This window comes from Scyliorhinus torazame, chromosome 16, assembly GCF_047496885.1.
Source record: "Scyliorhinus torazame isolate Kashiwa2021f chromosome 16, sScyTor2.1, whole genome shotgun sequence".
NCBI classification, from domain to species: domain Eukaryota; kingdom Metazoa; phylum Chordata; class Chondrichthyes; order Carcharhiniformes; family Scyliorhinidae; genus Scyliorhinus; species Scyliorhinus torazame.
In genome coordinates this window covers 139,672,488-139,697,388 of record NC_092722.1, presented here as the reverse complement: position 1 = coordinate 139,697,388, position 24,901 = coordinate 139,672,488, and the positions used below count along the sequence as shown (strand labels likewise).

The 24,901-nt window shown below is 50.1% G+C and overlaps 1 protein-coding gene across 3 annotated transcripts in view; it reads right to left on the bottom strand.

The window, feature by feature from the left end:
- Positions 1–24,901, bottom strand: part of LOC140393106 (serine/threonine-protein kinase 32C) — a 664,435-nt gene that overhangs the window by 592,194 nt on the left and 47,340 nt on the right. For 2 of the 3 annotated variants that reach the window (XM_072479152.1, XM_072479150.1), the window contains exon 2: positions 7,082–7,156. The exons of the other annotated variant lie outside the window; for it this stretch is intronic. In XM_072479152.1, the coding sequence (XP_072335253.1) occupies positions 7,082–7,156 (75 nt within the window). The remainder of the gene's footprint in view (positions 1–7,081; positions 7,157–24,901) is intronic. 3 annotated transcript variants of the gene reach the window in all.

The following is a 24,901-nucleotide window of genomic DNA, read 5'->3' as shown; positions in this document are numbered from 1 at the left end:
CCCTTTAGGACTCATACAATCCCAGATTGCAAGGGAGGAATGCATTAAATTTCCGCCCACCCGACTCTGAAAGATGGAATTAGCAACACAAGTTGGGCTGAGGTTCCACATTTATTTACAGAAATTAAACAAGTAGGACACATACAGAACAGTAAAAGCTCACATACAATGAAAGCTATAAAAAGTTTGATCTTTTTACATTACACTATGCTCCCAACAGCAGTGATGATAGTCAATGATTCTTTACCATCTCCAATATTTTGTTTGTGTGCCGCTTCAGCCTCTCATCCCCATGCTTACCAAATTCAGTATTTTTCTTTCTCTCTCTCTGGTCAACAGCTTAAATGTTCCCTTCGCCTAAATGTTCCCTTAGCCTTACCTGACTGCATGACAAATTTGATGTAAACATGAACCATTCATTGCTGTGTTTACAGATTTGTTCATATATTTATTCTTCTGACAGCATGATTTCCAGGCTGAGTGATCCACAAGGGTATTGTTCAAACGTCACACACAAAGTCTTCCTGACTCAGTTAATACATTAACACTGATTGGAAGCTGATGCCTTCGGGAAGTTGATCAAGTCAAAGCCAGGTGGCCACTTCCCTTCAAACCATTCCCAGCTCAGTTTTACATGTATACAGAGTACAGTGTATTTGATTATATTTATTCCATTCCAATGCTCTTCCCACACCTAGTGATGCACTAAGGAAGACATTTGTCTGTTTCCATAGTTAGCTATTCTTGGAACAGGTCGCTGGTCTGTCGCCAGGGATTTAAAGCTCAAGGGACGCCACTCCACATCAACCGTGGCTGACCAGGAGTCTCTCACTCTCTTACTGTCAGCCATTGTTGTGTTTGGAAGGAACTGTAGGTTGACACTCAACCCGTTTGGCCACGTTATGAACATACCTTCCTTGGCCATCATTTCCTGGGGTGGGACTCAAACCCGGAGCTTCTGACTCAGAGGAAGGGATTCTACCCACTGTGCCACAAGGCCTTGTTTATATTTATGCGCAGTTAATTCTCCTTCTGCCACAGGGACAATACCAAGAAATTTATGAAATTCTACAAAGGCTCCTTTAGTTCTGTATTATAACATCCAGCAAGAGAAATATATCGGATCCCAATTTGATAGAGTTATTTTTAAAGAGTCAAAGTGGGCATTCGGAAATTGAAGAACGCTTTCAGTTTCTTCTTTCGCCCGAGCATTTGACAGATGCTGCTTGCCCCAAGGGCGCTCAGCCTAACGGGATATCAGAACATCAAATACAAACCACTTGCAACCCTGAATCAGGCAGGTGGGCAGGTGGACCTGAATGGCCTACAGCTCCAAGCTTGGCATTCAGTTTCAGGGCTTCGGAATACAGAATGAGATCCAAAAATAGCGAAAGGGGTTGGGTGTTGCACATCAGTTTTCAGATCACCCTTGTCTTGCTGGATGGACCCTCTGACCGGAGAGTGTCCAAACCTGACGTTTAATGTCAGCTTCTTCAGTGCTTCTCAAAACAATCATCATTCAGCTGAATGTAGAGGAAACAGAGGTGGGAGAGCCAGCAAAGTCCTTACCTGCCTCATCTTGATACAGGTGCTTTCCATCCATTATGGATCTTTGTTTAAAGATGGGAAAATCCTTGATAATAGTCGAATGTAGAAGCGAAGAGTATCGAATGTTAGATGTGAACAACAACAAAAAAGATTACAGTGGGGAAAATACAGCCTGACAGGAGTTAGCGGAGGTTAAATTATGTGGGTGGACAGGGAGCAGGAAATTACTGCAGGACCGCACTATTGGAGTCCAGTTGCAAAGATAAAAATAAAGTCAGAAAACATTCATTCAAGTGGAAAATAATAGCTTCGAGATAGTCCGTCACAGACACAATTATTAAATCAAGATGTGTTGGCACCGGGGGTGGGGGTTGGATGGGTTGGCTGATACCACATGGGGAACCCGGAAGTAAATGCAGTGCATCTCTCTGACTTTCTAAAAACAGCCGCTTCGTTTTCATTTCACTTCCGGGTTGGAGGTCAAATGCACAGCAAAGGCCATGCTGAGAGTCCGCATTGTGCAATCTCAGTTTCAATATTTAAAGGGGGACTCCAAAACGTCATAGAATCGTAGAATTTACAGTGCAGAAGGAGGTCATTCGGCCCATCGAGTCTGCAGCACTACTTAAGCCCATACCTGAACCCTATCCCCGTAACCCAACCTAACCTTTTTGGACACGAAGGGCAATTTAGCATGGCTAATCCACCTAACCTGCACATCTTTGGACCGTGGGAGGAAACCGGGGCACCCGGAGGAAACCCACACAGACACAGGGAGAACATGCAGACAGTGACCCAAGTCGGAAATCGAACCTGGGACCCTGGAGCTGTGATGCAACTGTGCTAACCACTGTGCTACTGTGCCGTCAGCTTGCAGGGGCTTGGCATGTGAAGCAATAGAAGAGGAGCTCTCAGTATGGTATCCAGAGGTTTGAAGGATAAGCCCTACTTTCATGACACCTCATGATGTGCTGCTGGATTGAAGAAGCTGGAGAGAAGTATTCTTCCTCAGCAATGGAAGAAAGAAACCGACTGCTGTTCAACAGAAGACATGGCTGGATGTGGCCCAGGAGCTCAGCAGCAGGAGGATTATGCCAGGCTCTTCTTCAGTGCAGGAAATGCTTTAAGGACCTACCCAAGTCTGGAAAAGTAAGTGAAGCATCATTAACCTATATGCTGCTGTGTGCATCATCCCATCCTTCACTCTGCCTTCTCAGGGCTACTCCAACAAATCACCGGTATTCATTGGTCTCTTTTATCTCTGGGCCTTTACACATGAGCAGCAGTCAACAGACCTCACAAGCAACGTATCTTCAAAAGAGCTGATTCCTTCATCACAGGAATTATGCATTACACACGATTATAATTATAGAGTGGGACCAATAAAGATAGACAAGTGCCTCGATAATTTAGTGACACTTCAGTACACATAATATCCAGCCAGAGTAGTCAGAATAGTTTGCACAAACAGGCCCCATTCAACTGAAAAATGCCCTAATTGAGCTTTTTTTTTTATTGGGGTGTGAGCATCATGGGTAAGGGCAGCATTTATTGCTCATCTAGAATTATCCTCATGAAGGTGGTGGTGAGCCACTTTATTAAACTATAGTCCATGTGATGTAGATACACACTCAGTGTTCTCAAGGAGGAAGTTCCAGATTATTGACCCAGTGGCAGTGAGGGAACATGATATAGTTCCAAGTCAGGATGCGGTATGGTTTGAAGGGAACTTGCAGGTGACGGTGTTCCCATGCATCCACTGCCCTTCCTTCTAGGTGGTAGAGGTTGTGCCTTTGGAAGGTGCAATCAGAGAAGGTTTGGCAAGCTGCTGCAGTGCATCACGTACATAATACACACAGCTGGCAACGTCCACTGGTGGTAGAGGGAGTGAATGTTTACGGTAGGGTGCTAATCAGATGGACTGCTTTGCCCTAGTTAGTGTCAAGCTTCCTAAGTATTGTTTGAATTGTACTCATCCAGGCAAATAGAGAGGATTCCATTACACTCTGAGCTTGTCCCTTGTAGACTGTGAAAAGGCTTTGCGGACTTTGGAGGTACGTTTCTCACCACAGAATTCCTAACCTCGACCTGTTCTTCTAGTCACAGTATATATTTAGATGGTTTGTGGTCAGTTGCGTGCCACAAATGTTTCTTGTCACTTATCAGCCCTACCGACCTTTGTCTGGTTAGGACTTTTGACTACAATTCACTCTGCACCTTCATCCTAGTCATTAATGATTGCTGCTATTGATAATTGTCATTTGATAGCACTGTCAATGACCCCGTCCATTACTTTGCTGGTAATTGGGAGTAGACTGATACAGCAAAATCAGGCCAGATTGGGTCTGCCCAGTCGGGTCATACCTAGACAATTTTCCACATTGTCAGATGGATGCCGTGACCTGGCTATGCTGGGACATACGGAAATAGGAAATTCACCACTCTCTGAAGGGATTACATGCAGACTGCCGAACACACTCAAGTCAAATGTGAAAGTCCATGGTTCGATCCATCTTCCTGATAAGTTCACATTGATCCTGGGTTCGCCTCCCAGCTGCTCCTCAGAAGCCATAATTCCCCTGCCCAGTGAGCATTGGAAATACTGAAAACAGCAAATTAGTTGAGCTTGTGAAATCAGATAGAAGGCAGGAAATTACAGGATTGCTGCTTAAAAGTTGGAACCAGGTTCGATGAGAGGCTGTATTTTTCTCTGTCCAGAAGCTCAAAAGCAGAACATTAAGTCAAGGAGAAGAATCAGCAGTAGGGAATAAGAATAGGTCAGTGTAAAAGAAAAACAATAAATAGGCAATTTGGGCATCTTCTATGAAATACGTTCAGGTCTCTTGTGGCGTTGCTCACAAAGGGTACTCTTTTATAACAGGGGTGTTATCATCAACATGTGATATTTATATAACGTATCCCATGCATGCTTTTGTATTCTTAGCCGAGGAAATTAGCGGTTAAGTTAAGGACAGGGCAGCAAAACTGAAAGGCTGGAGAAGGGAACGAACAATAGTACATAAATTATCCTTTTATTGAATTACTTCTAACATATAACACATATTAGTGCCACTTTTATATACTTTCTCCATAAAATTAGTTACACTGAAAAAGCAATTGAATGTGGGAAATACATATGAATTCAAGTTTTTTTTGCTTTTTGAAGTTTAAACTGCTCTCAAGATACTCTTTTGCTGCACATATCTCCATTTTGCCTAATTTGTTCAGTCAAATTCCTACACTCCCAACTGCCCTAAACATCAATTTCAGCATTTCTGTTTGTTTTTCTTGGCTACATACCGACCTGGCAAAATAACCCTTATAGGGTGGAATTAAATGCCCCCTCTGGTTAATGCTGAAAGGTGGGGGGATTGGGGATGGAGGAGGTGTGGGGAAGCCATATAAATCAGATGGAGAACCCATCATCTTCCCAACTCTCCCTGGTTAAGTCAGGGGAAGGGAAGGCTGTGAGCGACCTCCCCTCACCTCAGCCAATTGAGCCCTTTAAGTGACCAATCGCAAGATTCAATGGCCTCATCCCGACACCTAGTCAAGCGCGATGAGGCCGGTAAATGGGCGCGATTCAGTGGACCCAGATTGCAGTCTGCTGAACAGCACGTTTAGTGAGATGTTACTCAGTGGCTGCTGCGACGAGATCCAGATCCCGCCAGGCAGTGAGATTCCGTGCCCGATTTTGGGCTGGTGCGAAATTCACCCGTTGCGCCCCGATCCACGCCAGGCAAAATGGGGGTGCAGAACCATGCCCATTGCTATGGGCCAGGGTTTAGAGAACACCAAAGTGTATCATGGAGTTCACCTGACCCACAACTTTTAATAGATTGTGGTATGGGGAGCACACGGCCCACTCTACAGGTGTGGTACAGCAGAAATGGAAAAATATTTTTTTAAAGCAAAACAATGTTTATTCTATGAACTCAAGTTAACCTTTTTAAAACATACAGTGAACATCTTAGCAACCATTAATTGAAATACAACCCCCAAGGAAGACAACACTAAGTAATCCTTAAGCTGTCCTTTTAACATCCATAAGACTTAAACAAAACCTTTAAACAGAAGCACATCAGGTTAAAGTCACTACTGAGAGCAGTTATTAGTTTTAAATCACCAAAGGATCGATTTACAATTTTTAGATTACAGAGAGAGAGACTAATGCCCCTGCTGGCTGTGACTGTAGCTATCGAGCTCTGAAAACGAAACTAAAACACACCCTGCAGCAAAGAGCCTAAACCGAAAGTAAAAAGCTGACAGGCAGCCCAGCTCCACCCACACTCTGACATCACTGATAAACACCCATTTCTTAAAGGTGCATTTCTTAAACACCCATTTCTTAAAGGTACTCTCACATGACACCATAATGTGGGAAACTGAGAATTTGTCCACTTAGGCAGATTGAATAGAAAAGCTAAGCATGATTAAAATAGGGAGATTTTACAGAAATCAGTGGCACAGAGGGATGTTGGAGGCGGGTCCTTGTAAAGGGTTGAGGTTGCGTTCGCCCCAGGGAAGTACACGGGTAATCCTGTGATGGTAGCCACACTGAAGAATTGGAGGCAATTCCGACAGCAATTTAAGTTGAGGGCAAGCTCGAGGGTGATGCCGCTAAGAGGAAAACATGGGCGGGATTCTCCAATAATGGGGCTATGTCCCCACGCCTGCAAAAAAACGTGGGCAAATCACTCCGGCCTTTCCTGAAGAAAGTCCAGAGCGATTCACTTACCTGAAGGGGGCTAACAGGGCCCCGGAGAGTTCCTCGCTGCTCCAGCTGCCGATACGGGGCCCTGCAATTCCAGTCGGGGTCCGCGCATGCGCACGGCAGCGGCCTGCGTCTGCCGCCCTGCGTGACATGGCGGACCCACACCACGGACCGGCACTGAAAATATAGGGCTCCCCAGAGAACGCGCGCACCCGCAGATCGGTAGCCCCTGAGCGATAGCCTGGCCGTCCTGGAGGCCCCCCTTGGTTAAGGATCCCCCCGCCCCCCACCAGGGCAGCCGCGGGCCGAGTCCGCAGCCACCATGCCGAATTCCCAACGGGTGGGACCATGAGAGAACCATGCCGTCAGGATCTCGGCCAGTTGATGTTGGAGAATCGCTAAGGGGGCCTTTTTCAATGGTATTAAGGCCAAGTGGGAGGAAGAGTTGGGGATGGCATTGGAGGAGGGATTATAGTGTGAAATGCTGCGACGGGTCAATGCCTCAATCTCATGCACGAGACTGGGGTTGGTTTAATTAAAAGATGTGAACAGGGCACACTGAACGAAGGTGAGGATTAGCCGATTGAGGGGGTGGAGGATATCTGCGAGTGCTGTTGGAGGTGCCCTACCAATCATATCCATATATTCTGGTGTTGCCCGAAGTTGGAGAAATTTTGGGGGTCGTTTTTCAGCACCATGTCTAAAGTTTTATCTGTGGATTTGGAGCCGTGTCCCCTCGAGGACATATTCAGGGTGTGAGACCTGCCGGATTTGCAGGCGGGGTCAAATATCTTAGCCTTCACTTTGTTGATCACTCACAGGTGGGTCCCGTTGAGGTGGAGGTCAGCTTCTCCCCCCTGTGCCTCGGTGTGGCTGGGTGATCGCATGGAGTTCCTGCATGTGGCAAAGGTAAAAGTAGTTCTGAGAAGTGGCAGATGAGATGGTTCCACAAAAGATGGGGTGTGTTTATCTTACATTTTGGGGATCTGGTTGCTGTCGAGTGGTAGGCAGGGGGCGGGGTGGGGGGCGGCATTGGGGTTGTGTTTATTTGTTGTAAAAATATTGAAAATTTGTATGAAAAATATATATTTTTTAAAACTATCTGGAATATTGGTGAGACCACACCTCGAGTACTGCATACAGTTAGGGTCTCTTGATTTAAGAAGGGATATACTTGTTTTGGAAGAAGACCTTTTGAGGAGATTCACAAGGTTAATTCCGGAGAGGAATTGAGTGTCGTGTGAAACGAGGTTGAGCAGGTTAGGTCAATACTATTTGGCGTTTAGAAGAGAGAAGTGATCACATTGAAACATAAGATTCTGACAGGGCTTGACAGGGTAAATACTGAGAGGCTGTTACCCAAATGGGGGAATCCAGAACTAGGGAGCACCATTTAAAAATAGGGGGTTTCTCAGTAAGATGGAGATGAAGGATAATTTATTCTCTATTTGCAGATAGGTATTTTGGTTCCACTCATTTTGTCTTTGACCAGATGCTTCACAACATGTTGCTGTCTTTCCCCAATCTTTTCTTTTCAATTGGTGAAATGGTATGCTTCTACCTACGCTGTCCCAACCTTCCAGAATTTTAAATGCTTCTGTCATGTCACCCGATCATCTTCATTGTGTTAATGAAAAAAGGGCTTCATTCTTCAATTCTTTCTGATATTTATAATTCCTCATATCAATAGCCTCCTACTGAATCTGTGTTGCAGCCTCTCAAGCCTCAATATTTTTCCTTTAGTGTGGAGCCCAATACTGTGCACATCACTCTGGGGTTTTATTAAGGTTTTATATGATAAGGTTATATAAACACCCCTGGTGTTTATGTCCCATATCTTGCAATTGAAGCTAGAATTCAATTAGTTTTTTCTTTAACAGCCATATCAACCACTAAAGCTCCACGAATCTCCATCCGCAAGTCGCTTTGCTCTATCATGGCACTTGGTTTATTTCTGTCGAAATTATGAGTGCTTATTTAAAAGGCAAATGTATCACTTCTGAGCAAAACTCACCTGCCCTTCTTTATTCCAATCTTCCAGTTGTTTTAATGTCCCAGTCACAAAAGGTGGGATATGGGCGGGGTACTGGGGTACACATTCCAAATGATAAAGCTGTATGTTTATTTTTCGGTTTCTAAGGAGGAAAGCTGCACATAAACACAAATGGTGATGGACCTTCCAATCTCCTAATTCTTGATGTGCATGAGGAGGTTACACTTCAAATTGTGGGAGTGGAGGCAGTTGCCCACAACAAGTGCCTTTCCCATCTTTTGAATTCACTGGACTATATACAGGCACAGCTGCTCAACGACATCTTGCATTTATCTAGCATCTTTGATATTGTAAAAGGTCCTGTGGATTTGCAACCTGGCAATGTGCTTCTCATTTTCTGCAACGTAGCTATGATGTTGTCAGACAGAATTTGACACTGATGCTCATAAAGTGACATTTGGATTTATGAGCAAAAGCTTGGTTAAAGAGGATGGCTTTAGGAGCACCTTAAGACAGGAGAGAGTGCAGAGAGGATGAGGGAAGGAATTCTAGAGCTTAAGACCTCGGCAGCTGAAGGAATGGCCACTAATGCTGAAGTGATGAAAATCAGCATGCTAAAGAGGTCAAAATTGGAGGAGAGGTTGTACTGCTGAAGACAGTTCTGGGAATATAGGGATGGGCATTGCCATGGAGGGATTCAGAAATGGCACCATAGCTCATTATGGGGCAGGCACTTGTCTCATTGTGCATAGATCTCTAACTATGACAATGCTGCCACCAGAGAGAAGTAGTAAGCTGAGCAAGCTCACAAGCACCTGTCAGATTCTGTTGTGTGGACACATTAAATCTTGGGGCCATACAGGAGTGGACAGAAGAAAATTTATTGATGAAACAATGCATGTAAAAAGTAGAAAGCAGAGACAGCTACAGAGTAATGAGAAAACATGAATAGAGAACTAAGCTAGACAAGACCCTTAGAGTCTTCTTACCCTCTGAGAATTGCCTAAAGTGGGTGGGGGGGGGGGGTGAGGCTCACTAATTAGAAGTCTTCTGAAAGTTTGAGCAGTCTTTCGAAAGTTTCAAAGTTTCCTGCCTGTTATGTTAGAGACTCCACAAAGTGTTGCTCTGCCAGCTGTGCATTAATGCAACAGTTAGTAGGAATCCCAAATTGTAACAAATCCAATAGTAATCCTACAGTTATCTCCAAGAGAATCCTTGACGATGGTTTGAACATTATTGTGTTAATTATTGAGACCAAAGACTCCAAGCTAAAGCAAACCCTCATTTCTAGCTTCAACATACTCGAATGGTTGAGTCAACCTCGATGGTAGGCTTCAAATTCCTAAATTGGCCACAGATTTGTTCCTTCGATAATATTCACATCCCTTTCATCGCAAGGCATAATCAGCAGTTGAGCGGAGGACAAAAATACATGGATGAGACAATTCCCTCACAGAGGACGGAATATTCCATTCTGGAGACTAAGTCAGGCGGCAGGCAGGAATATCGGTGTGATTCTCGCTGGGCGACAAGATGGCTAAACATGCACAATCTTCTGCTGATCCACTCATTCATTTCATAGATTTCATAGAATTTACAGTGCAGAAGGAGGCCATTCGGCCCATCGAGTCTGCACCGGCTCTTGGAAAGAGCACCCCATCCAAGGTCCACACCTCCACCCCATCCCCATAACCCAGCAACCCCACCCAACACTAAGGGCAATCCTGGACACTAAGGGCAATTTATCATGGCCAATCCACCTAACCTGCACATCTTTGGACTGTGGGAGGAAACCGGAGCACCCGGAGGAAACCCACGCACACACGGGGAGGATGTGCAGATTCCGCACAGACAGTGGCCCAAGCCTGAATCGAACCTGGGACCCTGGAGCTGTGAAGCAATTGTGCTATCCACAATGCTACCGTGCTGCCCATCTGCGAGGAGCACCGCCAATCTGATGGTGGAGTAGGCATAAAGTCGAAGATCCGAGCACCATATTTATAGGTCACTCAGACACAGTCACTCCATGCAGGCCAGGAATTCTGCATTAGTTCACCCGAGACTTTTCGGTCACAGCTCATGCTGGAGAAGCTGGCAGATGTGGGTAACCACATTCCAGGATATACAAGGGCACCTCGAGCTTTGACTTTCACTCATCTCCAAAAAAGAGCACCACGGTGATACCCATGGGCATGCCAATGCTCGCCATTACAGTGTCCATATTCACCAGCATCATTGCCTCTTTCTGCAGAGTATCTTGCACCTCATGGTCCTGTGCCAACTGCCGATTGGCTCGCCTTCACCTCATCTGGTTGAAAGCCAACACCAAGGCAGGGTTGCCTACAGCTGCATCATCCACACCTCAGTGGATGTGTAAATGTATTGAAATGATAGATTTAGTGAGCTTGTCCTTTACAGGAGGGGGATTAATTTAAACAGCCTTGATTGCTCCACTCACTACCCATCCATGAACAGAAGGGGGTTTTTGATTTTTGATTTCCCCCTTGATAAGTGGTGTTTTCCCCAACCCTTCAGTCTGGAGTGATCCAATCCTCTATTAATAAACCCACAGCAAACTTGCAATAAGGTAAAATATGAGGGGTGATTTATTTCACACATACAAAATGCAGAAATGGGTAAAATAACATCCATCCCTTTTGCTGTCAGACAATAAAAGAAGACTATGGGGAAGAAATGGATAAAGGGCAAGACCACGATAAAAATAAGACCTATGGTTTCATGTGAGTCCAGAGTTCAGAATCACGATATGTTCCACGATATTTTCCTTCAGGTGGTTAGCAGGCTGAAGCTGTTTCAGGGTGATCCATCTTTCCAGAAGTGAAAACTATCCCGATGAACAAAGGCACACAAGAGGTGAATTAGTCTTGAAGGCACCAGTTGTGGGACGGGATTCTTCGACACCCCACCGGGTCGGAGAATCGGCAGGTGGTGGTGTGAATCTCGCCCCGGCGCTGGCTGCCGAATTCTCCGGCGCCGGTTTTTGGCGGGGGCGGGAATCGTGCCGCGCCGGTCGGGGGGCCGTTGGTAGGAGCCCCCCGGCGATTCTCCGCTCCTCAATGGGCCGAGCGGCCGCCCGTTTTCGGCCAGTCCCGCCGGCATAGATTACACCAGGTCCGTACCGCACCTGCGCATGCACCAACTCGTGCCGGCCGGCGGAGGCCCTTCGGCACCAGTTGGCGCGGCGCCAACCACTCCAGCGCCAGCCTAGCCCCCAAAGTTGCGAAGGATTCCGCACCTTCCGGGCGGCCCGACGCCGGAGTGGTTTATGCCACTCCTTGGCACCTGTACAGCCCACCCTGCCGGTTAGCGGAGAATCCCAGCCCTGATGTTTAGATGAGGGCGAGGCTATTTACCTGGACAGAGCTCTTTCTGCTGCTGCTTTCTGGGTGGTTAAATGGTAGTCTATCTGTGCTCAGTTCCAGCCTGCAATGGTGGGCAGCATGGTAGCACAGTGGTTAGCACAGTTGCTTCACAGCTCCAGGGTCCCCGGTTCGATTCCTGGCTTGGATCAATGTCTGTGCGGAGTCTGCACGTTCTCCCAGTGTGTGCGTGGGTTTCCTCCGGGTGCTCCGGTTTCCTCCCACAATCCAAAGATGTGCAGGTTAGGTGGATTGGCCATGATAAATTGCCCCTCGTGTCCAAAACGTTTGGGTGGGTTTGCTGGGTACAGGGATGGGGTGGAGGCGTGGGCTTGGGTGGGGTGCTCCTTCCGGGGGCCGGTGCGGACTTGATGGGCTGAATGGCCTCCTTCTGCACTGTAAATTCTATGATTACAGGTTCGAACAACTTGTGAGGAGTCACATCGCCTGCGTTTTGGACAAAAGGATGTATTTTCCCAGGTCTGGAATCTTGAGAAGTTCAGTAGAGGAGTCAGGGACCCTTTTGTCCTTGCAGACATGGCCAGAGCTCGGCCTTAGAAAAGTAAAACATGTTGGTGCATTTCTTTGGAATTTGACTTTCTGCAGTCACATGTGTATTAATGTGTCTTCAAAGATAACGAGGTCCCTGCTGGTTTTGTAAGGATAGAAATTCCTCTTGTATAAGTCATGGTTAGTCAAGCATGTCAGGGTGAAGCCCTTGCCCATTTTCAAAACAAAAATGTTTAAAGTAGCCAGGTTGATGCAGGGATATATTTTCCTTCCTATCTTCTGGACAGGACACAGGTTTCCTTCCATCTCAAAGCCAGCAGGCCAGTGGCTAAGACCATTGCTTGGCCTCCAACTCGATGTGGCATCCCCATGCCGCCCTTCCAGGAAAAGGACATCCTGGACTGCCAGAGATGGGTGATCCTCCCATTCATACATGACTGCATGTGGAGACATTGGTCTTTAAGCAGGGTGATGACAGCATCTGCAAGATGCCTCCCTCTGACATTATTCCGCTTGTCTCCACTACCCTCAAGACTCCATAGAAAGGATCATGCCTAAGCAACATGGAAAGACTAACCATATGAGCCCTTGTCAGCCAAGACCATTCACCAAGGAGGGTGGAAGTTTGGAGTCACACCAGCCGTGCCCCTTCGAGGCACCTTCCTCCCTCCTTTCATTGCTGCCTCTGACAGCAGCAGATGGCAAATGGCACAGAATGAAGGGCAGCCCCACACTTTTGCTGTGATCTTGATGTTATTAGACCCACAAGTCAGGAACAAACCTGCTGCAATGAGGACTTTATCATACAGAAGAGAACACAATTGAGCATGGTTGACATCCAGTTGCTTCATAATTATTAGGGTGTCCCTTTAACCGGCTAGTTGCATTGACCTTGAAGCCCACCCACCTGAAAAGACCCAATTCCCCTCAAGGTATCTCAGCTACTGAATAATTGCATGGTCACAGTCAGATTTGAAAAATGGTGCGGATTACCTACCAAACTCAGTCCACCACCTCCTAACCTGCCCCTGTCACCTACCAATGTCTCCCCCCACCCATCCCAATCACACTTGACCCCCACAATATCACTGCTCACCTCCCCTCCGTTCCCTTTGAACCTCATGCTGTTACCCTGGACCTGATCACGATCCACCTCCATATGCCTTCCTTCCACTCAGAGCCAACACCCGTTCCAATCTCCATGTCCAGTCTGAACCTAAACCCTTCCTTTATCCGAGCCACCTGTCTGGACCCATTCCGTGACCCTCCCCCAGTGAGATCTTCACCTACCAGATTCTCACTCTGGACCTGCCCCTTACCACATCCCAATCCCCTCCTCTGCCTGTGATAGTTTCCTCCTATCAACAGTATCCTGAGCTCATTCCCTAGGATGCCTCCATCAACGCCACTGACCACAATCTCTAAGACACTCTCCCCACCCACCTCCCCCCACCCCCCCTCCCCCCCTCCCCTTGCCCAAACACTCTTCCTCCCCCCTCCTTCCCTGGTAAGCCTTCCTTCTTGACCAGCCTTCGCTCCACACTTCCATCCTACCCTGCACCGCACCCCCCCCCCCCCCCCCCCCCCCCACCACCAGCTTTTGCTTGCTTCCCATGTCCAACCTTGGGGTAGCGTTTGTTACCAGTGCTCGAGTAAAGTTATGCGAGGTCCCCAAGAAGCCGAAAGCAACATTTACTGACCTCAAAGTCATGGAAGAGATGAAGCTCGCCCGAAAAGGTGGCCTTTTAATTGGCATTCATGAGATGTTAATTAATGGAAATGGTATTCCCGATATTGTTCCAGGGAAACACAACCCATCTTTACACATCTTGAAAGTCAGTTGTACAAAATCCGTGGTTTATCCCGACATCAGGAATCTGATTTTTTGCCTTCCTCCCATCATGATTCCCACCCAGAGTGGTGTCATATCTGTATAACAAGCTGAGAGAATGGAAAACAGTGGCAATGATGATAAGGTCCTGCCAGCCATCTGGTTCAGGGACAGTGGATGCTGACAGTGGATGCAGGGCCACGTTATGGTTAGCAAAGAGGTACCACAGTCATGTGATCAGACCCTCAGAGAAACAGCAAGTTGCCGGTACATTTAGAAGGTGCACAAGATTATGTAGGAGACACAAAAACCATACACGCTCTCCCAAAGCCCAAGGACTAAGACAACAAAGTGCAAGTTTGCATGAATGAAATCTTAGTGGGGAAATACGCTGGCTGCATTTTCTCTCAAATGTAATGCAGAGATTTATGCTCAGAATTGACACAATGACGTAGCTGATGATGGATTCCTAGATTTGTAGGTTTTGGATGGAATGTCGACTAGGTTTAGCATATTATTCATAAAGACAGCATGGTGTGATTGACACAAATGCACTCTTCTTACAAGGCACAATTACGGAGTTAAGCAAAAGTTTAATCAATGATTTATGTGTCAGTCTCTCTGGTTACACCATTTTATCCTCTCCTTACTTCACATCTGCCTCCACTAAGGCTTCAGGCCATCCCTCCTTCTGCAAGATTGGAATTCTACGTGTGGAAAATGGTATAACATACCACTGGCAGAGATTCATGCCAACATATTTGTAGAACTAACCAACAGTCCATTTTCCCCATCTGTCCGAACAACAAAAATTGCCATTTCTATAATCTAGCAGATTTGGGGAAGAGGTTTGAGTGTTGTATCTACATTCTGAATTGTTAGAGGGGGTGCTTGATTAGGTTGTTAGTGAAGGTTGCAATGGGTATCGTAGACGCAGAGCAGATGATTATCTAGTCTGTCTGGATCTTCAAACGTTGATGGCACAGTGGGCTATCAGAAAATGAAAGCATCATGGTTGTTATCAGGCTATTGTACATTTACTTGTATCATTCTCATGTGTCACGCAATCAGATGCCACCTGCACATTAATTGATTTATAGTGTTCCAATTCATACATGCTGTTGAAATATACTCGGGCTCAAGATGGCCATCTGTGTCCTTTACAGAAGGAAATCTGCCATCCTTACCAGGTCTGGCCTACATGTGAATCCAGAGCCACAACAACATAGCTGACTGCCCCCTCAAGTCGCCCAGCAAGCCATTCAGCTCACGGGTAATTAGGGATGGGCAACAAATGCTGGCCCCTACCAGTGACGCCCATTTCTTATGAAAGAGTAAATTGTAAAAACCCTCAACAAATGTACTTTCTCTATGCATTGGAGGAAAACATGCCTTTGCTGTCACTCATGGCTCTCTGCTTTCTCCTCGTGTATGAGAATAGAGAGCAGCAGGGAGAGGCAGAGATGCAGAACTGACCCTCTACTGACCTCCCAATTAACAGCAGCAGAGGAGGCAGCACTACAGGTCAGTGGAGACCCTACATGTCAGGATATTAGAGACAGGGAGATGAAGGCCTGCCAGCTACCTGGTGACAGAATTAAATATGAGACAGCAAAATAACTTAGTCAGTCAGGGTGACTTGATGTCAGCAGCAAGTGAAATCTGATCTCATGAGTAACAATAGCCCCAAACATTTTTATCTTGATAGTACTCATTCATGTTTTTAAAAATCTCGGACAGGGCCTTCATGCATCCATCAACAGATCACCCATGGAGATGACTCCTCGGAGGAGCTCGCTCTTTTTGAGGGGTGCATCGTACAGGACCCATGCAGACCATCCAACATCCCAGATACTGGCACATCAGTGGGACCACAAAAGGAGATGGTTGGGTTTTCACACAATGACTGACACTTCACAGGTGATTATCAGCCAATGGTGGAGGCAGGAGACAACAATAGGTGGTTCACGTCAGATGCCCAGGACTCGCCAAGCTCTGCTCAGCTGGAGCACAAAGACTGTATGTTGGTGGCTGTGAATGAGGAGAATATTTCACGAGCCTCAGCAAAGATTGTGTGGTGTACTGACTGGTCCACTGAGAACAATTGCAGTGTTACTGGAGGAGTCCATCTCGAGGATGAGTGGTAGGCCACCGAAGGCCATTTCAAGGACTTCAACTTCCATGGATAGAGCACCAACTGAACTGTGCATCAAATACAGGATTCATGAATAATGCAGGCATCAATTATGGCTTGCACACTCTGAATGCCACCTCAAATAGGATGAATAATAGCACAGCCTTGGCCAAACAGCTATCCTGCAGCAAAGCGTTCTCAAGCACATTGCCAGCAGCTAACAGGCTGGACCACAGGAGCGATGACAGTGAAACATTGTTCCACTTTTAAGCCATTTCACCTCTTCCCCAGGTAGAAACTCACATCCCGCCTCCAGTCCCAATGGCTAGTCAGGGCCGGGGTAGAGGGTTGCAGAAGGTGCTGAACATCAGGGCCCGGGAATAAGGTGGGGCCCGACCTCAGTGTTGTAAACGGTATCCTGGCTGAGCAGCAGAACCGAAAGACTGAGTTCAAAAGGAACATCGGAGCTCTCGGTGATAGTTCCAAGTTTTTTTATGGCAGTCTTTCAAGTCAGTTTCACTGACAGCAGCTACAAATAGGAACTGTCGATGCTTCCTACCTTTGGGCGGCTTCTGTCTTTTTTGGAAAAGCAGGCCAGAAAACCATAGGCAGAGGGGTTGATGGAATGGGGGGTGCTGGGATAAGGTGAGAGGTGGGGAGTGGGAAAGCGATGCAGGGGACGGTGGGCGGATTGACGGGAGGTGAGGGGGGGGGGGGGGGGGGGACTATAGTAGCAGGGAATTAAATATTATACACTTTTCAAAATTCTCTTCTGAATTTAAACCAGCATATAAATCACAGTCTAAGAGCACGATCTATTGGCCTCGCCCTCACCCCAGCAAACATGGGCCTGGCCGGTAGATACCGGGAGATCCTCTTCCGGCTTGACATGCCTCGCGAGATCTAATGGGATCTCGTGAGGCGTCACAATCTGAATCCTGTCCATTGTGGGCGGGATTAGTATTTTACAAATCTGCATATTGGAGTGAGACAGCTACTCGCACTCTAATATACACTCGCCTGGATCTATCAAAGCCGTGGGTTCTAACCCCTTCACCTCGGAGGCCTCAGATGAGTGCGTTCAGTGCTGATCCCCACAAACAGGGAGGTCTCCCAGGGATCGAAGGCCCCCAGGTGGTTGACTTCTGGGCAGGGTGGCACACTGTCACTGCCAAGGTGCTCAGGTGGCACTGCAAGCTGGCAGGGGTGGTGCCAGGCTGGCATTTTTCCTGCACCAGGGATCGGGCCTGGGGTGCCCTGCCCATGTAAGGTGGAGTGCAGGAAGGCCTGAGGACCCCCTTATACGAGAGTTGGAGCTTTGGGGGGTCCGGGGGTCATGTCTGGGGGGAGGCCGAGAGATCAGGCGTCCCGATCTCCTCCTGTATTGAGGAGTCCCGGCGAGCAGAGCTCCTCTGTGCAGGAAACGGGACTAAGTGCAGCCTTGTCAGGGCGTTCCCCACTGAGTGAAACAATTCAATCTATAATTTTCCTGAGCTGCTCATAATGTCTGATCGGTCAACGAAAACCAGTCTTGTTCAGGAAGTCAGTTGATCTTTTATTCCTGTGAAATTAGTGATAAACTAGAATCCAATAAACACCTGAAAGAAATAATTATATTGAATAAAATCATGCACCAAGGAAGGGGGAAGTGTTCTATTTCTGCAGAATGGAAACCATCTGTATAGTTTATCTGGGCTTCCCCCAAATTTACTGTTGCTGTACAGAGCATGTTTTTTTTAAATATTTTTATTCTCCTCCTTTATCACATTTTCTCCCGAATTTACACCCAACAATAAACAATAATCAGTAACGAATGCATTGTCAATCCCCTAATCAATAACAAGGATCCCTTCCTCCCACCAAACCCCCAAACATTAGCCCACATGTTAACATAAACAAATAACAAAAAGGAATCAGGAATCACCCATAGCCACCATTAACACATACAGTCCCCCTCCCCCCCCCCCAACCGTCCCACACACCAACCCCCCTAATGTTCGACGTGATCCAATTCTCGAAAGAGCATAATGAATAATGCTCATGAATTGTAGAACCCCTCCATCCTTCCCTTCAGTTCAAATTTGACCTTCTCAAGTCAAGAATTCCAACAAGTCCCCCCGCCACGCCAGGGCACAGGGTGGAGAGGTTGCTCTCCATCCCATCAGGATCCGCTTCGGGCGATCAACGAGGCGAAGGCTACAACATCTGCCTCCGCACCAGTTTCCAACCCCGACTGGTTCGACACCCCGAATATGGGGCGGGATTCTCCCCTACCCGGCGGGGCGGGATTCTCCCCTACCCGGCGGGGCGGGGGGTCCCGGCGGGATGGAGTGACGGGAACCACTCCGGCGTCAGTCCGTCCCAAAGGTGTGGATTTCTCCGCACCTTTAGGGGCCAAGCCCTCACCTTGAGGGGCTAGCCTCGTGCTGGAGTGGTTGGCGCACCGCCAGCCGGCGGGAAAGGCCTTTGGCGCAACGCCAGCCGGGGCCGAAAGGACTTCGCCGGGCGGCAGAAGTCCGCGCATGCGCGGGAGTGTCAGTGGCTGCTGACGTCATCGCCACGCATGCGCAGGGCGGGGTGTGTCTTCCGCGTCGGCCATGGTGAAGACTGTGGCCGAGGCGGAGGGAAAAGAGTGCCCCCACGGCACAGGCCCACCCGCAGATCGGTGGGCCCCGATCGCAGGCCAGGCCACCGTGGGGCACCCCCCGGGATCAGATCGCCCCGCGCCCCCCCCCAGTACCCCAGAGCCCGCCCGCGCCGCGTAGACCCGCCGGGAAGAGAGGTGGTTTGATCCTCGCCGGCGGGACAGGCATTCCAGCAGCGGGACTTCAGCTCATCGCGGGCTGGAGAATCGCCGGGGGGGGGGCTCGCCGACTGGCACAACGCGATTCCCGACCCCGCCAAATATCCGGTGCCGGAGAATTCGGCAACCGGCGGGGGCGGGATTCACGCCAACCCCTGCCGATTCTCCGACCCGGCGGGGGGGGGGTCGGAGAATTCCGCCCATGGTCTCCCAAGGGCCCGGGTCCAGTTTCCCGTGCACCACTTTAGCGATTAGCCTAAAAACCTCCTTCCAGTAATCCTCCAGCTTTGGGCAGGATCAAAACATATGAACGTGGTTTGCAGGCCCCCCCGCAATGTTCGCACACATCTCCTACCTCCTCAAAGAGCTGGCTCATCCTCGCCCTTGTAAGGTGCACTCTATACACCACCTTCAGCTGTATCAGCCCCAACCTCCCGCACGAGGTGGAGGCATTCACCCTCCGGAGCACCTTACACCAGAACCCCTCCTCCAGACCCTCTCCCACTTTGCCTTGATCCCTTCCAGCGGTGCCTTCTCCTCTTCCAAAATAGCCCCGTAAACCGCCGACATTACCCCCGTCTCCTGTCCCCCTGTCGTCAGCACCCCATCCAGCAATGTGGAAGCCTGCTCTACCGGGAAGCTCTGTCTCTCCTTTCTGGCAAAGTCTCGAGCCTGCATGTATCAAAATATTTCCCCCTGCTCCAGCCCATACTTCGCTCCCAGCTCCTTCAATCCTGCAAACCAACACCCAAGAAACAAATCTTTTAGTATCCTAATCCCCTTCTTCTCCCATCTCTGAAAATTTCCATCCCACTTCCCTGGCTCAAATCGATGGTTTCCGCCGAATCGGCATTTCCCTTGACCCTGCTCCCAACCCGAAGTGCTGGCAAAACTGCCTCCAAATTTGCAACAAAGCTATTACTACCGGACTCAGGAGAGGCGCTGTTGCTCGCGCCTTCAATCTCGACCCCCTACACAAACTCTCCTCCATTCTGACCCACTGGGGGTCAACCCCTCTGACCCAGCTCCGAACCTTCTCCCCTTTCGCCGCCCAGTAATAATATCAGGGGCGGGATTCTCCAACCCCCGCCGGGCCGTACAATCGCCGGGGGGGGGCGCGGTGTGAATCCTGCCCCACCGCCCCGACGCCGGTTGCCGAATTCTCCGGCGCCAGGTTTTTTGGCGGGGTCGGGAATCGCGCCGCGCCGTTCGGGGGCCGTTGGCAGTGCCCCCCCCCCGGTGATTCTCCGCTCCTCGATGGGCCAAGCGGCCGTCGGTATGCGGCCAGTCCCACGGGTGTAAATTACTCAAGGTTCTTCTGGCGGGACCTGGTTCTGCGGAGTCCTCGGGGGGGACACAGGGGGATCTGGCCCCGGGGAGGGTGTCCCCACGGTGGCCTGACCCGTGATCGGGGCCCACCGATCTGTGGGCGGGCCTGTGCCGTGGGGGCACTCTTTCCCTCGCGTAGGCCGCTGTAAAGATCCGCCATACCCGGCGTGGAGAAGAAACCCGCTGCGCATGCGCAGGAATCACGGCAGCGGTTATGGGAACACGTTGGCGCTCCTGCACATGCGGCAACTCACGCCAGCCGGCGGAAGCCCTTCGGCGCATGTTGGTGCAGCGCCAACCACTCCAGCGCCGGCCTAGCCCCCGAAGGTGCAGAGCATTCCGCACCTTTTGGGCGGCCCGATGCCGGAGGCCACACTTTGGCGCCGGTACCACCCGCTAGCCGGATACCGGAGAATCCCGCCCCAGGTTCGGAAGACCCAAACCCCCTGCCTGCCTTCCACTCTGTAGTAACACCTTTTTAATTCTGGCCACCTTCCCTCCCCATATGAACGAGGTAATCATCCCTTCAATCAATCTAAAAAAATGACTGGAAAATGAAATGAAATGAAATTAAAATCGCTTATTGTCACAAGTAGGCTTCAAATGAAGTTACTGTGAAAAGCCCCTAGACGCCACATTCTGGCGCCTATCAGCAGGCATTTTAAAATAAACAGAAATTGCGGCAACATGGTCATTTTAACCGCCTGTACCCGACCCGCCAGTGACAGAGGGAGACCATCCCACCTTGCCAGATCATCTTTCACTCTCCCCACCAAACTAGAAATGTTGACATACAGAGCATGTTAATGAGGGCTGAGGTAGTCACAAAAATCAGAGGTATCATCGGTACAGTGTCATTGTGATGAACGGTTACTGTAACACTGTACCCTTGTCATCATGAAAGGTGATGTCCCCTTTCAGACAGGGCTTGGAACCCTGGGGAACTCCGCCTCCGGCTCCGCCCATCTGGGAGCCGTATATAAGGGGCCGCCTTGTGGGCAGTGCAGCTGTTAGCACACGTCTCGGCACTAGTCTAGTTCTTAGTTTATTAAAGCCTTCTTTACTGTTTACACTCTAAGCGTCGTTATTGAGGGTACCACAATTTAATAAACTAAACTACATCAGGATGGACGCAGGCCTAAAACCAGAGAAGCTCAACCTGGGAGCACGGACACCGGAGGCAAAGGAAATTTTTTAATACTGGCCCCGATGCTTCGAGGCTTATCTGGACTCCTGGGGCCACGCAAGCTGCGCCTACTCCACGCCAAGGTAAGTCACAGAATCTCCGCCACACTCGAAAAGGCGACAACTTATGAAGAGGCAGTCGAGCAACTCTGCATGCAGTTCGTCAAGCCTATCAACGAGGGGCACGCCAGGCATCTGCTCTCTACCTGCCGGCAGCGCTCGGGGGAATCGCTAGACGGATTCGTCGAGAAACTCACCGCGCTTGCCAGGGACTGTGGCCACCAGGATGTGACAGGGGAAGTCCATATGAACCTGCACATCAGAGATGCTTTCGTGTCCAGCATCTGCTCGACCTACATCCGGCAGCGGCTGCTCGAAAATGGGACAAAAGACCTCCAGGACATGCTAACGCTCGCCTCCTCACTGGAGGTGGCCCGACATAACTTGGGTATGTACCCCGCGGACTCTGCGAGCCCCCCCCCGGACTTCCTCAGACTCAGCCATATTACAGGCCTGCACCACGCGGCGACCCGCTCATCATGGGGGCATACCGTGCTACTTCTGCGGGCAGGGCCAGCACCCGCGCCCACGCTGCCCAGCCCGCTCCGCGATCTGCAGCGACTGTGAGGGTCTGCCTGGCCAGACCCAGGGGCCAGAAGAACAAAGAACAGTCGGCCCGAAAATCAGGCTCGCAGGCCTCGCAATGCGGCTGCGCACCGACCCGACACGCCCCCTTCTGACGCGTCATCGGCCTCGTGTGAATCATGGGAGCGGCCATCTTGTCAGCGGCCATCTTCTCGTCCCGACACGCGCAGCCGGCGGCAGCCATTTTGCGAGTCCGACTCAGCTGAGGACTCCGACTACCCGCGAGTGGGAGCAATCACCCTCGACCAAACTCGGCCAAAACACCTGCAGAACTCTATGATGCAGGTCCAGGTCAACGGGCGTGACACTGCATGCCTCGTCGACTCCGGGAGCACGGAGAGCTTTATCCATCCTGAAACGGTAAGGCGCTGCTCCCTGCGCACCCATCCCGCGTCCCAAACCATAGCCCTCGCATCCGGGTCCCACTCTGTACAAATCAAGGGGTACGGTATCGCGGATCTCTCGATCCAGGGCGCCAAGCACACCCGTTTCAAATTTTATATCCTTCCCCACCTCTGTGCCCCCCTGCTGCTCGGATTGGATTTCCAGTGCAGCCACCGTTGCCTGACACTGAAGTTCTGCGGACCCTTGCCCCCCCTCATGGTATGCTGCCATGCGACACTGAAAGTCACACCCCCTTCGCTATTCGCGAACCTCACTCCCGACTGTAAGCCCTTCACCACCACCAGCCGGCGGTACAGTGCCCAAGACATGATTTTTATCAAGTCAGAGGTCCAGCGTTTACTGGGAGAGGGGGTCTGTGGTGGTATGTATTAGGGGTATTAAGCTACCCTGGGATGCCGAGAGGCTATTGGTAGATAGACACTGGATCCCGATTGGATCAGCCGCCTGCTGGCTCCACCCAGTAAGGCGGAGTATAAGAGCCTGGGTTCTCCTAGCAGCCGCATTCCCTAACTGTGCTGCTGGGGAACAAGTCTGCGAAATAAAGCTATCGTTCGACTCCTTCTCATCTCGCCTCGTGAGTGATTGATTGTGCTACAATTTATTATGCAGACTTGTTCCCCAGCAGCACAGGCCCCGAATCCGAACGCATGCGCCCCCTCATGGAGTTCCCCCTCCCCCACTGCTGCAAGGCCCTGAAACGCTGCCTGGGCTTCTTCTCTTATCACGCCCAGTGGGTCCCCAACTACGCGGACAAGGCCCGCCCGCTAATCCAGTCCAAGGTTTCCCCCCTGTCGACAGAGGCCCGCCAGGCCTTCAGCCGCATCAAAGTGGGTATCGCAAAGACCACGATGCACGCAATCAATGAGTCCCTCCCCTTCCAAGTCGAGAGCGACGCGTCTGACGTAGCTCTGGCGGCCACCCTCAACCAAGCGGGCAGACCCGTGGAATTTTTTTCACGCACCCTCCACGCTTCAGAAATCCGCCACTCCTCAGTGGAAAAGGAGGCCCAGGCCATAGTGGAAGCTGTGCGGCATTGGAGGCATTACCTGGCCGGTAGCAGATTGACTCTCCTCACTGACAAGATCAAGAAAGACAAGATCTTGCGGTGGAGGATTGAACTCTCCACCTATAACTATGAGATCTTGTATCGTCCTGGAAAGCTGAACGTGCCTTCCGATGCCCTATCCCGCGGCACGTGTGCCAACGCACAAGTGGACCGTCTCCGAACCCTCCACGAGGACCTCTGCCACCCGGGGGTCACTCGATTCTATCACTTCGTAAAGACTCGCAACCTGCCCTACTCCATCGTGGAGGTCAGGACCGCCACCAGGAACTGCCAGATCTGCACAGACTGCAAACCACATTTCTACCGGCCAGATAAAGTGCATCCGATAAAGGCTTCCCGTCCCTTTGAGCGCCTCAGTCTGGACTTCAAAGGCCCCCTCCCCTCCACCGATCGCAACACGTACTTCCTGAACGTGATTGACGAATACTCCTGGTTCACTTTCGCCATCCCCTGTCCCGACATGACCGCGGTCACGGTCATTAGAGCCCTCGGCACCATCTTTACACTGTTCGGTTTCCCCGCCTACATACATAGCGATAGGGGGTCCTCTTTCATGAGCGACGAACTGCGTCAATTCCTGCTCAGCAAGGGCATCGCCTCGAGCAGGACGACCAGTTACATCCCCCGGGGGAACAGTCAGGTAGAGAGGGAGAACGGAACGGTCTGGAAGACCATCCTGCTGGCCCTGCGGTCCAGAAGTCTCCCAGTTTCCCGCTGGCAGGAAGTCCTCCCGGACGCCCTCCACTCCATGCGGTCACTGTTGTGTACAACAACGAATCAAACACCTCACGAACGCCTCATTGTCTTCCCTAGGAAGTCCTCCTCCGGAACGTCACTTCCGACCTGGCTGGCAGCCCCGGGGCCCATCCTTCTCTGAAAGCATGTGTGGATGCACAAATCGGACCCGTTGGTCGAGAAGGTTCATCTCCTCCACGCGAACCCTCAAAACGCCTACTTAGCGTACCCCGGCGGCCGACAGGACACGGTCTCCCTGCGGGACCTGGCTCCCGCCGGAGCCACGCACACCCCCCCAACACCAGTGACCCCCTCCCTCCCGCCGGCGCACCCCACAGCCGCCTCCTTCCAGGATGGATCGGTCCTTCCCCCGGCCCCGAATAGGGATATCGGAGCGGGACGAGGCATCGCGACGTTCCCAGAGATGACGAGGCCGGAACTTGCGCCTGCATCACCACCAGGGCTAAGACGATCAGCGAGGACGACCAGGGCACCCATCCGACTCATCGAATCTGTATAATGAAGCACAAAATGCCTCTGTAAATAACTTTTTTGGGTTTGGTTGCCCAGTAAAAGCAGCATTGTACGTAGTTAATATCGGAGCATAGCCGCCGTGTTAGCGG